Raw genomic sequence first — 18,893 nt, forward strand, 5'->3', positions numbered from 1 at the left:
ATGTGCTCGTAACAAAGATGCCTGTTCCTCACCGCCATCACTGTAGTGACTGAAACCTGAAGATCTGTCTCTCCCTTCTCAGAGCAAAGTCAGCTAAACCGGGGGAGCAAGCAAGGACAGGAACTCACCGTCCGAGGTGGAAGAGGAGGACTCATCTTCGATGTCGTCATCACCCCACCGGGACTGGAAGTCTCCAGGACGGAGCAGCACTTTGTCTGGCTTTGAAGTCGGCAGGACAGACATGGACTGGGAGAGCGGTGTCTTCTGCAAATTGGACTTGGAAAACAAAGTCTTGATTTTCGATTTCTTTTTCTTGTCTTTTGAAAAAGAGTCATCATCACTGTCGACTGAGGGTGCCGCACTGGGGACGATGGCCGAGGTGGTGTCCGACGCGCTCTCCTTACTCTTCCCTTTGATCTTGTCCTTCAGCTTTCCAAATGGATTCCGAGACTTATCTTTCATGGAGAGGTCAAACATGCTGGCAGTCATATTGTTTCTCATAAACTGGATATCCACCTCAATTTCTCCTCGCTCTTTCTCCTTCTTTCCTGGTTTGGACTTCAAGGCGTACCATCTGAAGGAGGGAAGGAGGAGAGATCACCTTTGGATGGAACCAACTCCAACAGTGCCCTCTCCTCTCTGCTGCTCCGACCTCGCATACAAACGCACTTCTACATGGTCTCAATGAAGAGGACCAACTGGGGCAGGGCAAAGTGCAGACCTTGCTTTTATTTATCCACTCATTTTTGTAGTGCGAGGGCTCAAACAAGGGTGCCACACACAACAGAACAGGCAAGCGTTCTGCTCTCAAGCTATATCCCTAGCTCTGTATTTTTATTTTTGAGAGGTGTTTGGTTGGTTTTTTTCTGTTTGTTTGCCTGTATGCTAGACAAAGGTAGTCTGATGTATTTAATGTGGTCATTTTACTAGAGGGTTAGACCTAGGGCTTTGAGAATACTACACAAGTGCTCTACCACTGAGCTCTCTCCTCAACCCTTAAAATCTCTTACAGTAATGATCCAGTAATGAGTTATCTCTAAAAGTAAAGAACTTGGCCCAGGGCTGCAGGCCTAGTGTCCTGGCTATGTGGAGGAGTGGTAGGAGTTTGAGGCCAGCTTAGAAAATACAGTCAGGTGTGATTGCACGCGCCCTTAACCCCAGCCCTGGGAAGCAGAGGAAGGCAGATTCCTGTGGGTTTGAGGCTAGCTTGGTTTACATATCCCAGTTCCAGGACAGCCAAGGCAATATAACGAGATCCTATCTCAAAATAAATAAATAAAATAAAATAAAATGAAGCAACCTCCCCCAAAAGACAGGAACTAGGGGCTGGAGAGATGGCTCAGAGGTTAAGAGCACTGTCTGCTCTTCAAGAGGTCCTGAGTTCAATTCCCGGCAACCACATGGTGGCTCACAACCATCTATAATGAGATCTGGTGCCCTCTTCTGGTATGCAGGGAGAACACTGTATATGTAATAAATAAATAAATCTTTAAAAAAAAAAAAAAAAGACAGGAACTAATAGACCCACCACTGGACAATATGTAGAGAGTCAGAGACCTTGGAACACTCAGTCCTAAGTGGGAGGACTCCACCAAATCTCTCCCCTCAGGGCTCAGGGAACTCAGTAAAAGAGGAAGCAGAAAGAGTGTAGGAGCCAGAGGGGATGGAGGACACTGCGGAAACAAGGCCTTCTAGAAACAGCAGGGCTGATACATACAGGAGGACACACAGAGACTGTGGCAGTGTGGCTCACAGAGGGGAAGTGAACACTAAACCCCACCCCTAACCCTAAAGCTGTCTCCAATTAACAACCACTTGCAGAAGACACTTAGTTTTCTCCAATGGAGTCTCCGTGGGCATCCAAGCCACACTTAAGGGCAGGCGCCATGGCCGGCAGTGTGTGGCCAACACAAATGAACTCAATAGTGTTTCTGTAGACCTTACTGATCTTCTGCTTGCATGTTATCATTTCTGATTTTGTGTTTTTATAGGTTTTGCTGTGTGTGTGTGTGTGTGTGTGTGTGTGTGTGTGTTTCCCTTTTTAAAAATGCTGTTATGTTAAGCCAGGTGGTAGTGGCACTCACCTTTAATCCTAGTACTTGGGAGACAGACAAAAGTAGATCTCTGAGTTCAAGACTAGCCTGGACTACAAAATGAGTTCCAGGACTACAAAGAAAGATCCTGTCTCAAAAGACAACAAAACAAAACAAAATTCTAGTATGTTTGTTTCTGTTTGCCTTTTTGTTTTCTAAAGAGAAGAAAAAGGCATGGAACTGGGTGGGCGGGAGGATCTGGGAGAAGTTAGAGGAAGGGGAACTTTGATCAGAATATAGTGTATGAAAATTTTATTTTCAATAAGAAAAAGACAGAATAACACTCAAATCCTTCTTGACAAAAAGCAAGACCCCCAGTGGCCGGGCGTGGTGGCGCACGCCTTTAGTCCCAGCACTCGGGAGGCAGAGGCAGGCGGATCACTGTGAGTTCGAGGCCAGCCTGGTCTACAAAGTGAGTCCAGGACGGCCAAGGCTACACAGAGAAACCCTGTCTCGAAAAACCAAAAAAAAAAAAAAAAAAAAAAAAAAGCAAGACCCCCGCCTCAAAATAAGGACAAGAATTTTACCAAATTAGTTACAGCCAGGCATGGTGGCACACACTTTTAATCCCAGCACTCTGGAGGTAGGCCACAGAGTTCAAGGCCAGCCTGATCTACAGAAAGAGTTCCAGGACAACTAGAGCGAGACAGAGAAACCCTCTCTCAGAAAACCGAAACAACACCAAAAACCAAACCAAACCAAACCAAAAACCCAAATCAGTTCCAATGGCATATTTTCCTTTAATAAGGACTGTTAAGTTATTATATAAACTTATACATAAACATCAAATGACTCAGCAGTTAAGAGCACAGGCTGCTTGTCCAGAGGACCTGGTTCAAGTCCCAGCAAGCACATGGTATCTCACAGCCTACATCTGTAACTCTAGTTCCAGGGGATCAAACACACCCTCTTCTGGTTCCGAAAGGCATTGCATGTGTATAGCCCACATACAGTCAGGCAAAACACCAATACACATTTTTTTTTTTTTTTAAATTAAAGCTTATACAAAGGAAGGAATAACTCCTGGCAGGGAGAATAGAACACACACAATTCAGTTTAAAAAAAGAAAAAAAGGAGGAAAATTTAAAAAGCCATAAACGATTCTACTTGTATGTATGATTCCACTTACATGAGGCACCCAAAGCAGTCAGTCAGATCAAGTGGATTGCTGCGTGAAGGGACTGGGGGATGGGCAGAACAGGAAGTAATGCCTGAAGGGTTCTAGCTCAAACTGGAAAAAATTCTAAAGACAGATGGTGGCGGCAATAACGCCAGAATGAATGGATACGCAACTGTACCTTGAGGTGGTTACAATGGTAAGCTTCAGGCTGGGAATGCAGGTCAGTGGCAGAACACTTGCCTAGCACATGATATGCCCAGCATAAGGGAAATTAAAAAATAAAATAAAATAAAATAAAATAAAATGCTCAATTTTGCATTTGTCACAGCTTGAAATAATGAAAACCTGACGAGAAAGCATTCCACGTCTGACTTAGCTATCAGGAAATAATATTTGAGACACCGTTCAAGCATTTGACATGGTTAAAGGTACTTCAAGACACAGCAAATGACAGGGTACCAAACCTACTCCGCCTACATCTACAGCAGGGGGATTCTCCTTGGCGTTCATTTGCTGTCTGGTGAACTGGGAGGCCAATTCACTGCAGGCCACTAAGTGACAACAACCCCCAGAGAGCCACCCACAGGCCATCTCACAAGTGGAGAACTTACATTTTTTTTCTCCTTCAGTGACCTACTTAAAAGCTCAGCGTGTGGACTTTAAGGAAATGATGGTTTTGTCCAAATGAGCACAACTTCCTCTCTCGCCTTCGCCGGCAGCTCAGCAAAGGCCCATATCCCCCCAGCTGCTTGGCTCCCTCTGTACACAGGAGAGCAGAGGCCTAACCCGCAGACAGCACTGGCAGCCTGCCCTGCACAGTGTGCACTCGCCTCAGAGGACAGCGAGGACGGACACTGCACTCACTTTGCAGGAGCTTGGAGACTGCTACAGTCCCAACGCTGTCGCGAAGCATGGCAAGCATTTGGCATTTCCTCAGCGCCTCTTCATTCTCCTCGCCCAAGAGGCTTGCCTTAACCTCACTCTCCTGATTTCATCTTCGTTGACAACGCCCCCGCCCCTTGTGTGCATATACACATGAGTGTGTATGTGTGTATGTGTGTACGTGGTGGCTCAGCGCTAGGGATGAACCGCAGGGCCTCACACACTGGAGGCAAGTGCTCCACTGCAGAGCTGAAGCCCAGTTTGTATGTTTTCAATTTAAATATTCTAGAACAAAAGGGGGAGAGGAGAGACTCAGCATAGCTTGTCACCAGCCACAGCCTGTAAGGTGACCACCGAGGATCCAGCACACAGAACCGCCAGGAGGAACCTGAAGGGTATCAAGAGATGCAGCCAAGACCAGGCAAAATGTGAGGTGCCACCAGCCTATGCTGGCAAAGAGAGAAAGTATTTCATGGTTTTTTAAGCCTCAGACGTAAGAAGTGCTGGGGGTGTGGGGAGGGGTGGGGGGGGGGGGGGGGGGGGGGGGAGGGACAGCCACAGCTGGAAGATGCGGGGCTTTTAACATAATTCCAAGCCTCATATCTTTCCAGTGTGTTATTCAAGGGCCTGGCCTGGAATACTTTGCATACTTTTCAAGAGGTTGATAGGATTATTTGTGTTTTTTCTTCTCTAATAGTCAGGGTTGCCTTGGTGATGAAAGGTGCTTTGGCTTTTGTAATATTACTTGTAGAAACCTGAAAAGGAGAAGTGGCTGGAAGCTGAATGTGAGCCTCAGATGACCACAGCAGGGGCTGCAGGCATGGGGGGGTCACTCATGAAGCAGGGACTGGGAGCATGGGGTGGGGGTGGGGGTGCTTCTCCACCAGGCTTTCAGTCAGCCAGGCCAGCAAGCACATGCAAGACCTTCAGAGAATGCCATCTGACCATTCCCGGGGCCTGCCTTTCTAAAGGTTATCTGGGCAAAAATGCTCGTTTCAAGCAAACTTAGAGCCAGCTCCAGAATGCTCCCCACCAATTACTACCCACCACGGGAGCAATGGTTTTGGGAACCACAGGAAGCAGAAGCCTCACTGTCCTTCCTGCCCCAAAGCCAGCCAGCAGGTAGCTGAGGAAGCTCCAGTGCCCCTTAGGGGCCAGGACAAGCAGACTTGCAATGGCAGGTAGGGAGCTAGCTCTCCAGCAAACGCCACTAGGGTGTTCCCACTACAGCAAGAAAAGGAACAGAATACTTCTGGCAATAAAAGCCAGGTTAGGGAGATGCTTGATCTAACCAGAAAGCCACAGTGAAACCGCCAGGCAGCAGACAATATATTCTTTTGGGGGTTGTTTGTTTGTTTGTTTTGTTCTTTTTTAAAAAATAACTTTTTATTCTTTATGTACATTATTACGCCCTGACTGCTGTTTCCCTACCTCTACTCCTCCAGTCCCTCCCCCACCCCAAGGCCAACTCCCAGATCCAATCCTCCTCCATTTCCCTTAAAAAAGAAAAGAAAAAGAACAGGCCTCCCAGGGATATCAACTGAACACAGCATATCAAGTTGCAATGAGACTAGGCACATCAAGGCTAGACAAAGCAGCCTAGTAGGAGGAAAAAGGTCCCAAGTGCAGGCAAAAGAGTAAGAGATAGCCCGACTCCTGCTGTTAGGGGTCCCACAAGAACACCAAGCTTTGCAACCACAGCTCACATGCAGAAGGCCTAGTTGAGACCCATACAGGATCTATGATTGTCACTTCGGTGTCTGTGAGCCCCTATGAGCCCTGTTTAGTTGATTCTTGTGGGTTATATTTGTTATACTGGTATGAAGGCAGTTCTACTGGTCTGCCCTTTAGGGTAGGGGCCTTTAGGGTCCTGACAATGTCTTATGTCATCACCTGAGCCAGGTGCACAGGACAGGAACCCAACTGCCACCAGGTTCTCTTTCTTCCGGTTCTCTCTCTCTCTCTCTCTCTCTCTCTCTCTCTCTCTCTCTCTCTCTCTCTATCTCTCTCTCTCTTCCCCTCCCTCCTTCGTCTGGCTGTCTGTCTCCCTCTGTCATGGGCACCTTCCTCTTTCTCTCCTCTTCCCCCTTCCCCACAATAAATCTCCTTTCATACCAGAACTGTTGCATGGCATATTTATCAATATTATAACAATGTTCTTGTGGTCAGACAAGATATTCTAAAGAGACATTTGTGTCCCAACTTCAGGAGCTTCACTCTGCAGAAAGGAAAAGGGTGGAACCTTGTGCCAACTGGAGGAAACTGTTCCAGGAAAAGATTTCACACAGTCTGGCAACTTATCATATGACTATCTTACTACGCTGGAGCTAGGTAACGATGCTGGATGCTGGGGTGGGGGTGGGGCTGTGGTCACACCACCACAGGATTGCTTAGTGATGCACACAGTTTGCCCTGTACTTAAACCCACCTCAAGTCAGATTCGGGGGCAGCTGGACCTCTTCCCACTGTGGCCATGTTAAACCCACCCCCTTTCTTGCTTTTCAGTATGACTTATCTCTTTAGTGACACACTGGGGCTGGTGGGCAAGCCTTTGGTCTGCCACAGCCCAGGCTTTGAGCTTGAAAACTCCGTTAACGAGCGACTCACCCTTGGGATCCCCATATCGGATTATGGTGGTGGGCGGCAACATTACAATCAACTCCATTTTTCAGTGTTTTTAATTCACTTAATAATTCTGTCTCCCAGAGAAGAAGTTAATAGATAATCCGGCCCTGTATGGCCACACAGCATAAAGTAGCAACGTGGATGTTCCAGCACTACCTTTCAGATAGGGCCAGAACGCTTCCATTATCCTGGGATCAGGGTTGGGCTCATTTTTCTGTCCAAAGGGCACAGTGCAGCAGAGAGCCATAACCTTATAAGCAGGTTTATTTTTAAGCCTATGAAATGAATAAATTACTTCATCTATCAAAAAAATTAAAAAGTCATCAGGGCAGTGGTGGTGCACGCCTTTACTCCCAGCACTTGGGAGGCAGAGGCAGGCAGATCTCTCTGAGTTTGAGGCCAACCTGGTCTACAGAGCGAGTTCCAAGACAGCCAAGGCTACACAGAGAAACCCGGTCTTGAAAAATAAAATAAAAATAGAAAAATGATCCCTTCTAAAAGTATGTAATTTATTATATGCTTTACACTTTGCAATTATATTTACAAAATTAATAGTTATATTTTACTGCTATAATTAAAATCCAGTCCTTTGAAATGAGAAGGACCTCTGAACATGCAGAAAGCTAAGTGGGGGTGGGGGAACTGCTGTGTAAACCTGTGTGTGGTGTCTGGATCAGACCTAAGGTCTTGTGTAGATGAGGCAAGGGCTCCACCACTGGGCTAAATACATAGCCCTTCTATAACACGTAAAAACACTACCAGGTATAGGATAAAAATACCGATCAGAGTCAGCAGAGGGTAAGGAGCTTTGGTCCCTTGCTTTTGCCATCCCTCCCCCATGTTCTCCTAGAAACAATGACCAGTTTTGTGTTCCCAAGTGACAACTTGGGTTCCTGTAAGTGAAAAAAGTACATGCTATCCTTGTGGAGGTTATGTAGGGGTTCTTTTTGGGGGGCTAGGGTGAGGTGGGTGAGGGTTCCAAGCTAATGTTACCAGCTAAAAATACACAAGCCACTGTTTATGTTTCCTATATAGTTGCAACGGTGTCTTAAGGAGATAAGTCATCACATCCATAATGGAACAGGAGGACGGGAGACAGGCTTTGTGTTTAGTGAGATGGACCCTGCGTTCAGTGAGATAGACCTTGTGTTCAGTGAGATGGACCCTGTCCTTGCTGGGGGTTGGGGAGAAGGAAGGAGGATCAACTAGGGGATGCTGAGAAAAGAGGATCTTCCTCCACAGATGAGGGAAAACAGGAGATCTCCTAGAGTATCCCTATGGACGTAAACTTGCGGGGTGGGTAAAGGACTGCTAGCAATGCCTCGGACAGGACTGTTTGGTGGCTGCTTTTCACATTCCAGAAGGCAGCCACTAGGAGAGAGGTCATGGTCTTCAAGATTGCGTGCAAACATATTCGTACTCTTTGCACTGCGGTTAGAGCGGTGAAGAGGCCCGAGGGCTCGCCTCTCGTTGGGGAGAATCACAGTCACCAAACATCCCAAAGCAGTAGTTGCACTGGGACAATGGTTGCTTGCTTTCTTTTTCTTAAAAAGAAAAAAAAAAAACCCTAAAATTTACATTTATTTATTTGTTTACGTATTTATTTGTGTGTGTGTGTGTGTGCGCACGCAGGCGCACACACTGTTATGTATGTGAGTAATCATGCCGTGGTGAACACACCTTATAGGGGTTGTTTTGGGGTGGCTCCTGGGTACGGAAGGGCTTGCCTCCTAAGCCTCGCTGAGCCTCCATGCTGCTCCTGTGGCCGATCTCTAACTTTAAACACCAACACCGGGACAACTGCTGGGAACTTCCTCACTGTGCAGCATGTAAAAATATTCTATGTAAGAAGACACTCCCACTAAAGTACAAATCTCATCACAAAGACTCTCAACTAACTTAAGATCCTATGGAATACAATGCCACCTGTCTTGGAAAACTAATAAATACAGCATCTACTTTGAGCCCTAGAAGGGTCCAGAAAAGGGAAGACCCCCGGCTCTACCATTCTAGATGTCTCAGAACTCATTTCAAGGTCTCTGGGCCAGCTTAGACTTCAGGTCAGCACAGGTCATGCACTTCCCTTTTAGGGGCCAAATCTCAATTACAGGCTGTAGCACAAGTGAGCGCCATCCCCATAGAAACCCAGCAGGAACAGGACAGCACCCTACTGGGTGTTTGGGAGCAGGACAGAGTCAGCCCTTTCCTCGATGGGGTCCTTTTATGAAGCAGGTCAAAAATCGTCTTCTCCAGGGACTATAAACAGGGCGGGATGTCATTCTGTGGCCCGCTGAGGTTCATGGGCAGCACGGCAGCATCGTGGAACAGCAGGGACAGAGAGATGTTTATGACCTGTGACATGCTGGCAGTGTCCTCTACAGTAGCTATGCAGTTTAGCAAGTTCGGTTGTGGAATGAGGTGGGTAGCTGGCACCAGGGCCTAACTTTGTTTTTCCCGAGACGGGATTTCTCTGTGTAACCTTTGCTGTCCTGGACACAGGGCCTAAGTCTGATTATAGAATTACCCACTAGCTAACCTTCCACCCTGAGCCCTTCCTTCGGCCCTCTGTCAGCGTTCTGGAGGAACTGGAGTCTGTCTTACCCTCACCTCCGAAACAGCCACCTCAAGCAGCAAAAAAAGGTTATTAGGAGCCACCAAACTCGGTCCTAAAAACCAGCAAGTGAGGCGAAGGAGAAAGCACAGGGAAAGGCAGGGGAAGAGTGGATTTGGAGGGCGGTGAGACGGCTCAGCAAGTAAGGAAACTGTGGCCAAGCCTGGTGACCAGAGTTAGGTCCCTGGAACTTATGTGGGCGAAGGAGAGAACCAGACTGACTCAAGTTGCCCTCTGAACTTTACATGTGCACTGTAACACACACATACACACACACTGAGAGAGAAAGAGAGAAAGAGAGAAAGAGAGAGAGACAGAGAGAGAGAGACAGAGACAGAGAGAATGCAAAGAAAAACAAAAGCAAAAACAACCCCCCCACACACATACAAAGGTAAAATGGTGTTACAAGAAAAAGAAAATCCACCTTTAATCCCAGCACTCAGGGAGGCAGAGGCAGGCAGATCTCTGTGAGTTCAAGGACAATCTGGTCTACAAAGCAAGTCCAGGATAACCAGGGCTGCAAGAGAAAGAAAAATCCTGTCTCAAAAAAACCAAAAAAAGAAAAAAGAAAGAAAGAAATAGGAAGAAAGAAAATCAAGTATGCTTCTAAAGCGGGCACCCAATCCCATGCTAAGCCAACGACTACTGTTTCATACATTTCCTTAAAGGTCCCTCCCACCCCCACTCAGCAATTTCGAGCTGAGAGACCTTGGGCAACTTGTCTACCTCTTCCCTGGTTCCAGCTTCTACTTTGAAACATGGCTGAGGGTACCCGCATGCGAAGGATGTCATAACGTCTAGAGCAAGGCCCGCTGTAAGTTGCAGCTGGAATCAGAATGCACAGGCAATTGTGTTTGTAGCGCATGGCACATGCCTTAGGATCCTCAGACAACCAATTCTGATGGCTTTGTGACATTCCACCACCTGAGAGTGCTACAGCTGACCCAAAGTTCCTGACATGGAGAGAAATAGTTCTAACTACACTACCAGACACTCAAACATGCCAACCTAACCTAAGTCCCAATGGACTCACATTTCAATGTATAGGAAAACAACCAGTAACACAATTTCAGTTTACTTTTCTGGTATTATAAAATTACCAGGAAGCTTTTTTTTTCTTTTAAATGGAAGAACTTAAAAATACCATGATTAAAGTGTATGTTCTGGATCTTGCTGGGCTATAGACTATCACCAAAGCCTTTCTGGCTCTTACACCAGTGGGGGAAATGGAAACCAGAGGCTCCCATGATTAGCAATGCAGCTGGGCAGTGCCGTCAGCCTCAGCAGACAACAAAAATTCAAGCGCCCATGTGAAAATACTTTCTACAAGTTAGAAAACAATTCACTTGTCACTATGTAGGTCTGTCATCCCTCCAGTGACACACCTATAAAGTCGATTATATTTCAGCGAGCCACAAATGGTACTATTCTCGGATGAGATGTGCGACCTCAGCTCTCGCCTCCATATAACTGTCACCAGTGTATACCATGCCTGGCCAGACAAAGGAATTTATCACGGCAGTGACAGACCCCACCCCACCCCCCACCCCCAAAAAGGAGAGTTTAAGGATGAGAAAAGAAAGCACACAGTCGATGCTTTGGCCAAGACAAAAGAAAACAAACATCAAAGACATCAGTCCCCTCCTCGACATGTAAACAGATGAATGTACCCCCCTCTCTGCGAGCTCCTGGCAAGGGAGCAGAGAATCTGTGATTTATCTTGAATCACCGCAAATTCAAAGCAGGAAGAAAACATGCCCCAAGAATTTTATTTTAAATCACATCTTAATAACAAATGATTAGGAAAAATGAAAAGTTCCATTTTGGCGAGCTGCGGGCCGTGTTCACGGACCATGAAAGGAAGGTGCTCTAAAAGAGGTCACAGACCTGAATAAACACCCCGGGACTCGGCGTGCTGGGCTGCCCTTCAGATACAGCATTCTTGGTGATAACAAGAGGCCTTTTTAAGCCAGGCTTTCTGGAGGTTAGCTACAACGTCCTTGATCACAGACAGGCGGTGAAAAAAAAAAAAAAATGAAGTGTGTGGCAGCCACATCTTCAGTACTGCTCTGGTGCCACTTGTTAATGCCTTCCCTTCGGGCGGCTTCCCTTAAGATTCAGGGAAGATAATTACAGCTGCCTCCTTTCCACAGCACATTCCTAGTGCCACCTGGGGGACAGCACCTTGGTTCTTTCCTCTACCAGGCTATCAACACACTCACTTCTCCCTTAGGGAAAAGAGGCTCTCCCGGCCAGATGTGGAGGTGCACTCCTGTAATTCTGTAACTCAGGAGGCAGAAGCTGGGGGATGGAGAGTCCGCGGCCAGACTGGGCTACATGTTTCAAAACTAACCAACTAGCCAAACCAAAACCTTGCACGCAATCTACCATCACCATGCAGGAATCTCAGCTATCCACTCAGTAAGCCGCCTACTGACTCTTAACAATGACCAGATCACACAATAAACAAGACAGAAGTGGTCAAGTGAAAGCAGGCATCTCAGGCATGGTCTGGGGTTGGGGGGGGGAGAGGCGGGAGGGGAGGGGGAGAGGGAGTATGAACCCATACATGGCTTGGGTGTTATTCAAAGGCCCTGAGGTTTAGAGGCCTGCGCTAGATCCAGAACTAAAGGCAAGGCTGGGAATTGCTTTAAGATGCAGAGATCAAATGGCCTCCTATTATCCATTCTTTCCTCCACCTCCTTCCCAGGGCTTCTGGGGCTAAGCCAGCACTCGCTGTCCCTCCTCGAGGAGAGAGGGAGAAGCAGCATATCCCATTTTAATGGATAGCTAAGCAGCTACATGTTGGAGTTGATGGCATTTTAACAAGTCCACGCGCTGCTTATAATGTAATTATTGCATTTCGAAGTTTACAGCTACCGTTCAAATGACCCATCAGATACTACTTACAAACTTTTTCCTCAGACGGTAGTTATAGAAAAGCTGTAAAGGTCTTTGGATGGAGGAGAACTTAGCAAGGTGGGAAAGGCCCCGGCTTTTCATCACTCGGTGTCCGTGATGTGAAGGGAGTGAGTGCCTGGTTCATTTCCTTGAGCCTAATTTTCTGTACAGGGATGTTCTCCCAGCTGCCATGTTATGTTAGGTTTTCCTTCCCTTGGTCCTGTGTTCCCTGAAACTGTGACATCATCAACTTTGCAGAGCACAGCAGTGAGGTTTTACCAGCCACACAATTACCAACACTGTCCTTGGCCTGTACTGAAACAGTCCGCATCTGTAGACACACTTCCACACCCTGCTGCCAATGGCATGCCCGAGTTACTCATTTCAACAGGAGACTCAACTCACAGGTGGCACGGCCCAAAGTTGTCTCTGTCATGGTGACCTCACCCTGGTATCAGGGTGATTCTGGAGCAAGAAAGCAGAGCCATTTCCTGGTTCACTTTCAACACATAAGCTCTCTTATTTTACTTGGTGACTCTTAATCGCTTCCTCCCCTTCCCCTCCTACCAGAGCCAATCTGTCCTGAGGCGGAGCAATTCAACCTATAAAATATTTCTGAAAGGACCCACAACTTTCCATCTCCATAACCCTCACCCGAGTCGAAGGTACCACCACACTGTTTTAGTTATTGCAACAGCCTCCCATCTGGTCTGTGGCATTCCAGATGAGGCCACACTCAAATCCCTTTTCACTCAAGATTTAACTGGATCACACCACCTCTTCTGCTTTTAACACTCCGTGGTCTCCTATTTCTGTCAAGTTGAGCCATTCCTTCCTCTTCAGTCTTACCCTATACAATCCCCCAGCTTCCTAGGTACCCCTATCTCAGGTCCTTTGCACAGCCCCTTAGATTCTTCTTTATTCTTTAGAAATGTCTCAGAGGCCATCTTATTCGTTAATATTCACAGCTGGGGTGCAGCTCAGTAGGTCATCACGTTGCCAGCATGCATAAAGCCCTGGGTCTAATCCCCGGCACCATAACCATCAAACAACGGCTTATCTATTATTACTTTATGAGATAGGCTCTTGCTGTACAGCCCAGGCTGGCCTTGCATTCTCAGGTTCAAGCCATCTTCCTGGCTCCACCTCCTGAGCAGTCGGGACTACAGACGCTGTCATGCCATGTCCTGCTTTGCAATCTCCTTCTTCACAACACACTCTTTTTTTTTTTTGGTTTTTCGAGGCAGGGTTTCTCTGTGTAGCCTTGGCCATCCTGGACTCACTTTGTAGACCAGGCTGGCCTCGAACTCACAGCGATCCACCTGCCTCTGCCTCCCGAGTGCTGGGATTAAAGGCGTGCGCCACCACGCCTGGCAACAACAACACACTCTTCTTGATCATTTTTTAAAACATAATTTTCTTTTAGATTTATTTATTATTTATTTTATGCACATGGGTGCTTTGTGTGCACGTATGTAAGTGCACTAAGACATGCAATATCCTCAGAGAACATAAGAAGGCACCAGATCCCCTGGAATTGGAGTTGCAGTCAGCTGTGGGCTGCCATGTGGGTGCTGGGAATCGAACCAAGGTCCTCTGGAAGGGCAGCCAGTGCTCTTAACTGCCAGTGACAATCTTTTGTTTTTGATAGCTTGTTCTTTCCCTCTCCATGATTTAGCGCAATACATTATTATTAACTTTTTCTTGTGTTCCTTTGTTTGAGATCTACTTCCTAACAAGGCTATGAACTTACAGGAAGCAGTGACTGTGCCTCTCCGGCACTTTATACCTAGCATCTAGCACAGGGCAGATACAAAAGACAGGCACAGCAGCAGGTGTCCATAACCCCTAAAGAGACATAGGACCTTGAAGCTCATTGGCCAGGCAAATCAGTAAGATCCGTGTTCATCCAAATGCTCAGGGGGAAGGAGGTAGGGAGATGGTTTATCGGGCTAAGCACTTGCCTCACAACCCCGAGGATCCAAGTTCTGATCCATAACAGCCATGTAAATATCAGGTAGGTGTGGTGGCTCTGCAACCTGAGACAGACACGGGGGATTCCCAGAGGAAGTTGGCTGGCTAGACACTCTGGGTTCAAGTGAGAGAGAGGCTGCCTAATACATAAGGTAGACAGCCAATTTGAGGAAAGCACCTGATGCCAATCTCTGGCCTCTACACATACCCTTGACATATGCATGTACTTACACACACACATGTGCCATGGATGCAAGCATCTCTCTCTCTCTGTCTCTGTCTCTGTCTCTGTCTCTCTCTCTCTCTCTCTCTCTCTCTCTCTCTCTCTCACACACACACACACACACACACACACACACACACACACACACAGTATTTTGGAGGGTTGGGAGTAGAGTTCAGGGATTCAGAACCCTTGCCTGGCATACATCCATCAGGTCCTGGGCTCAATTACTAGAGCCAGAAAACAAACAAACAAACAAACAAACAACAACAAAAAACAAAACACAACCCTACATATTTATTAAAAGGACGGATATGCTTTAGAGATGAGAAGGGGGGGGGGCGGGGTGGAGCAGGTGGAACTTCCTCTATGCTAACTGAATGTCTATCTAACAAGTGAAATCACAAGCATACTGTCACCTAGTGACAACTGTGATGTGCTCTCCTCCTGTGGTCACTTCACTCTCTAGCCAACATGAGGAAGGGTTGTTTATCACAGAATCTACAGTGAGCCTGGAGCTCAGCTTTCTATACGGGAGTAGGAGGGGCCAGGGCCGTGCTGCCTGAGAGATGGTTGTTTCCAGGAAGGCCCAACTTTGTTATCTTTAAGGGAAATTACAAGAAAGAAAGAAAGAAAGAAAGAAAGAAAGAAAGAAAGAAAGAAAGAAAGAAAGAAAGTCACTAGTAACAATATTGCTTGAATCTTCCAATCTTGCTATAAAACAATTTAAATGTGCACAAGAAGCGCAGAGCTAAAAGCACACCTCCAGCGGCTTACTGTGCCTTCCTGTCCTCCATGGCCAGGCCAGCCATCTCTCTACAGTTAAGTCTCCCAGGAACACAACCATTCAACTCTTCCTTCTAACATTCCAATTCACAGCCCCCCACACACTGGTAACTTATTTCAGCATCTTACTATTTAAAAAAAATTTTTTTTCAAAATATCCAAACGATCTTCTGTGGCAGGTATTTGAGTCTCAACAAGATAGAAGAAATGGCCTCCCCCCTCCCCAACCACACCCTGCCTACCATTCCCTGTCTCAAAATCTTGAAGATTAGTACAATACTGTTTTCTGGTGTTTACTTGGATAATGACCCTCCAGCTCTCAGAAATGTTTAAACCAATTTATGTGAGACTAGAAATCTGAGCTAAGGGTCCTATATGCTGCTTTCCTGAAATACTTCCTACTCATGGCTGCTGTTGTCACTGTACTCCTATTTAACCAACACCCACTGAAACCTCAGGTCTTTAACAGATATACAAGAGTAAAAACAATTCCTTTGTATTTCCCCTGACTGAAGGCCACACTTTCTGCTACTAAATGTATCATTCGTATATTAGGCTGCCCTACATATTAGGCGGCTTAGTACATTAAAAGTGTGTGTCTTCACAGTAAACTTGAGGTCAGCAAGTTCAGAATCATGATAAAGTATATTCTCTTTGTCTGCAAATAAATCTGCTATATAGGGGTTTATCAAGAGAACAATTAATTAATAAGTTGCTCTTAATAGGATAATGAGCCTCGAATGTAAACGTGTGAAACTAAGAAAAACCACCCTATCTGTTCAGTAACTGTTTTGTTACACAGACGCGCACACACACACACACAGATACAGACAGACAGACAGACAGACACACAGACACACACACACACACACACACACACACACACACACACAGCAGACCAAGATTTGAGCTTCTGTTTCTGATTTTTAACATGTAAGGTAGACTCAAGCCATTAATAACCAGTTCAAATCGATGTTCTGGCCAACCCTGTTTCTTTCTGTTACAAACTCCACTTCTCAGATTGTATCCATTCTTCAACTCCCAGGAACCTGGGGCACTCTGATGTCATACCAGGGCCTGGGACAGACTTAGTCTGAGGGTTCCCCCAGCAGCTAGGAAAGCCCCAGAAAGTGGGAGATGGAAACTCTGCAATTTCACCTACTTGTTGAAAAGCAAGACATCCCATGGCGGTTATAAAAACTCACTAAGTAAGCACGATTCCCCTGCCAGTCAATATTGTGACTAAGTGGCAACTGGCTCATGTGACAGAAACATGAGCGACTGCGTAGGTTTAGTATTACCTAGAGAAAATGAGGAAAAAGGATACAGAGATGAGAGCTTAGGGAGGTTTTCAACCCTCACACAGCAGCACGAGGACCTTCTGAGCCTTTACACCGGCTTTATTAATCCAGGAAGCAGAAATCCTTCACAAACACCAATTAAGGGTTGCAGCATGCTCCATTTATAAATAGGGAAACTGGGGTGTTGAGAGCAACCTAACTATGAGTCAGGGCCAAGTAGACATCAGACCGAGGACTCGGGAACCCACTCTCTGGCAGGGAGATGCACTCTGTCTTGCAAGGGGATGAAACAGCCACATAAGAAAGGGATAGTAAAATAGAGATGTGAACATCCATCTTGGAATGGGGCAACAACCCAAGCCCCTCAAATGACATTTAATCAAGATAGAAAATAAAGATAACTCCGGCTTCCCCTCCACAGATACGGTATGGCTTGTAAGTGGATGTTTTGGGATACCCCATGTGGCTTTGTGTCAAGGCTCTCCTTTTTTATCTGTGCTCAGATACGCCTATTTATCTGTGGCCACAAAGACGAAATCAGGTTTTTCAATTGTAAATATGAATGCTGAAAATGAACCCACCCTAGCCTGGAAAATTCAGCTCCTCTGGCTCTTCGTGTCCCATCCCAAGGGAAAGTTAAAACACCCTGTATATCTAAAGTACAAGGAGGAAACGAACGGTTGTGCTTCGTAAACTGTAGGGTTTAGGTGGTAACAGGGCTGCCATCTACAAGGTCAAGCAAAGTAACGAGCTAGGGGAATCCAAGCTCTCTTTGGTACATGAGATAAAACATAATCAAATGTTCCATTGGTTAAGCCGCCCTTTCGAAACACCGGTGAACCGAGAACAAATAAATCTGTAAGAAGTGAGCTGGGGTTTGCCCAGTGTTTCCTGCAGAATTAGGATGCCTTATCAGAATCTTCAACAGAGGAGCAACAGGTGGCCTGGTCAGTAGCCACCTACCAGGCATTGAGACTACAGAGAATTTACCAAACTCCAAAGAAGCAACAATGCTCACGGCTGCCGAGCTAAGGACAGAACTTGCAGCCACCATCTACCACTAACTCGGACCCCGGACAAACACTGTTTCTATAGGATTCATTCTGAGGAGATAGATTCAGGTGGGAATGAGAGTCAGCAATCACTTGGCTGGTGTTTTTGTTTTGTTTTTTCCATCCTTGTCCCAACCCCTCTGAAGTGTTGGGGCTTTCCTCTAATTAACTCCCTGTGTCCCCCCCCCCACGCCCCTCCCCCGGCCCAGGGGATCTCAGCTCAAAGCGTCAAGCTCCCTGTGTCCCCCCCCCACCCTCCACCTGGCCCAGGGGATCTTAACTCAATAAAACACCCAGGGGAGCTTCCACGTAAGTTAAAGCACGTACCCAGCCTATTACGAATTCTCCTACCTGCATACTTGTTTCAATTCATCAAAAATTCATCTAGTGCTTAATGTGCTTTGCGGTCTAAGGCGCACGGAGAATTAAAAAGCTCTCCTGCCTTCCAAAAGGCCACACACTGGGAGAGCTGGGGCGTGACAGCCCGAGGAGAAGCTGGGTTAGGTGAGACTGCTTTGGCCAGGGGAGCCAAAGGCCTCTTTCCCATCGTGCCGTGGCTGCCTACCCCCAAGGAGCGCTGCCTGAGCGATTTTCCTCCCCTCGACGCCCAGCGCCCCGCGGCCACTCACTGCGTCTTCCTGCGGCTCTGGTCCCGGTGCAGCTCCCGCAGGTCCACCTCGGCGCGACCCAGGAACTTATCCAGGCCGAGGAGCGCGCGGTGCAGGACGGTGAGCTGCAGGGTGGCGGCGGCGGCGGGCGCAGCCCCTGAGGACAGCAGCGGCGGCAGCTCGAAGGTGGCCTCCTCGCGCCACACCGGCGCGCCCAGACTGCGCTCCGACACCGACGTGGCGTACTTCTCCTTGCCCACCTGGATCACCGCGTACGCGTCGCTCGTGCCCCCGGGACCCTTAGCCCGCAGGCCCCGCGCCTGTAGCACCGTCACCTGCACGTGTGTAGGAGACCACATGGTCCCCGGGCCCCGGCCCGCTGAGGCAGCCAGGGACATGGTGGCGGACGCGGCACCCGACTAGGAAGGCAGAAGGTAGCCGCTGCTCTCGGTGTGGACCGCCCACCCGGCTCCCGGGCCGCTTTAAGGCTTCCGGCCACGCCCCCCGGCACGCCCCCGCTCCCGCGCGCCACCTGCCCGTGGGGGCGGGGCTCTCAGTAGCCCAGAGCTAGGAGAAGGCGGGGTCACGTGGGCTCGCGCTGCCTGAAGATTTTTTTTTTTGTGGATCAGTTAGGTGCTGATGCAGGATGTGGTCGTCGGCTGCGTGAGTCCGTACTTCGGAACGGGAGCTAAACGGAAGCTCTGGCTTGGAAATCAT

At 47.5% G+C, this 18,893-nt stretch overlaps 1 protein-coding gene across 1 annotated transcript in view; it reads right to left on the minus strand.

The window, feature by feature from the left end:
- Positions 1–18,659, minus strand: part of Rab11fip1 (RAB11 family interacting protein 1) — a 30,823-nt gene extending 12,164 nt beyond the window's left edge. Inside the window, exons 1-2 of the mRNA XM_051169593.1 lie at positions 18,198–18,659; positions 129–574 (exon numbers count right to left, since the gene is read on the minus strand). Of these exons, the coding sequence (XP_051025550.1) occupies positions 129–574; positions 18,198–18,574 (823 nt within the window). The 5' untranslated portion in view covers positions 18,575–18,659. The remainder of the gene's footprint in view (positions 1–128; positions 575–18,197) is intronic.
- Between the last annotated feature and the right edge of the window lie 234 nt (positions 18,660–18,893).

The sequence above is a fragment of the Acomys russatus genome, chromosome 27 (genome assembly GCF_903995435.1).
Source record: "Acomys russatus chromosome 27, mAcoRus1.1, whole genome shotgun sequence".
NCBI lineage: Eukaryota > Metazoa > Chordata > Mammalia > Rodentia > Muridae > Acomys > Acomys russatus.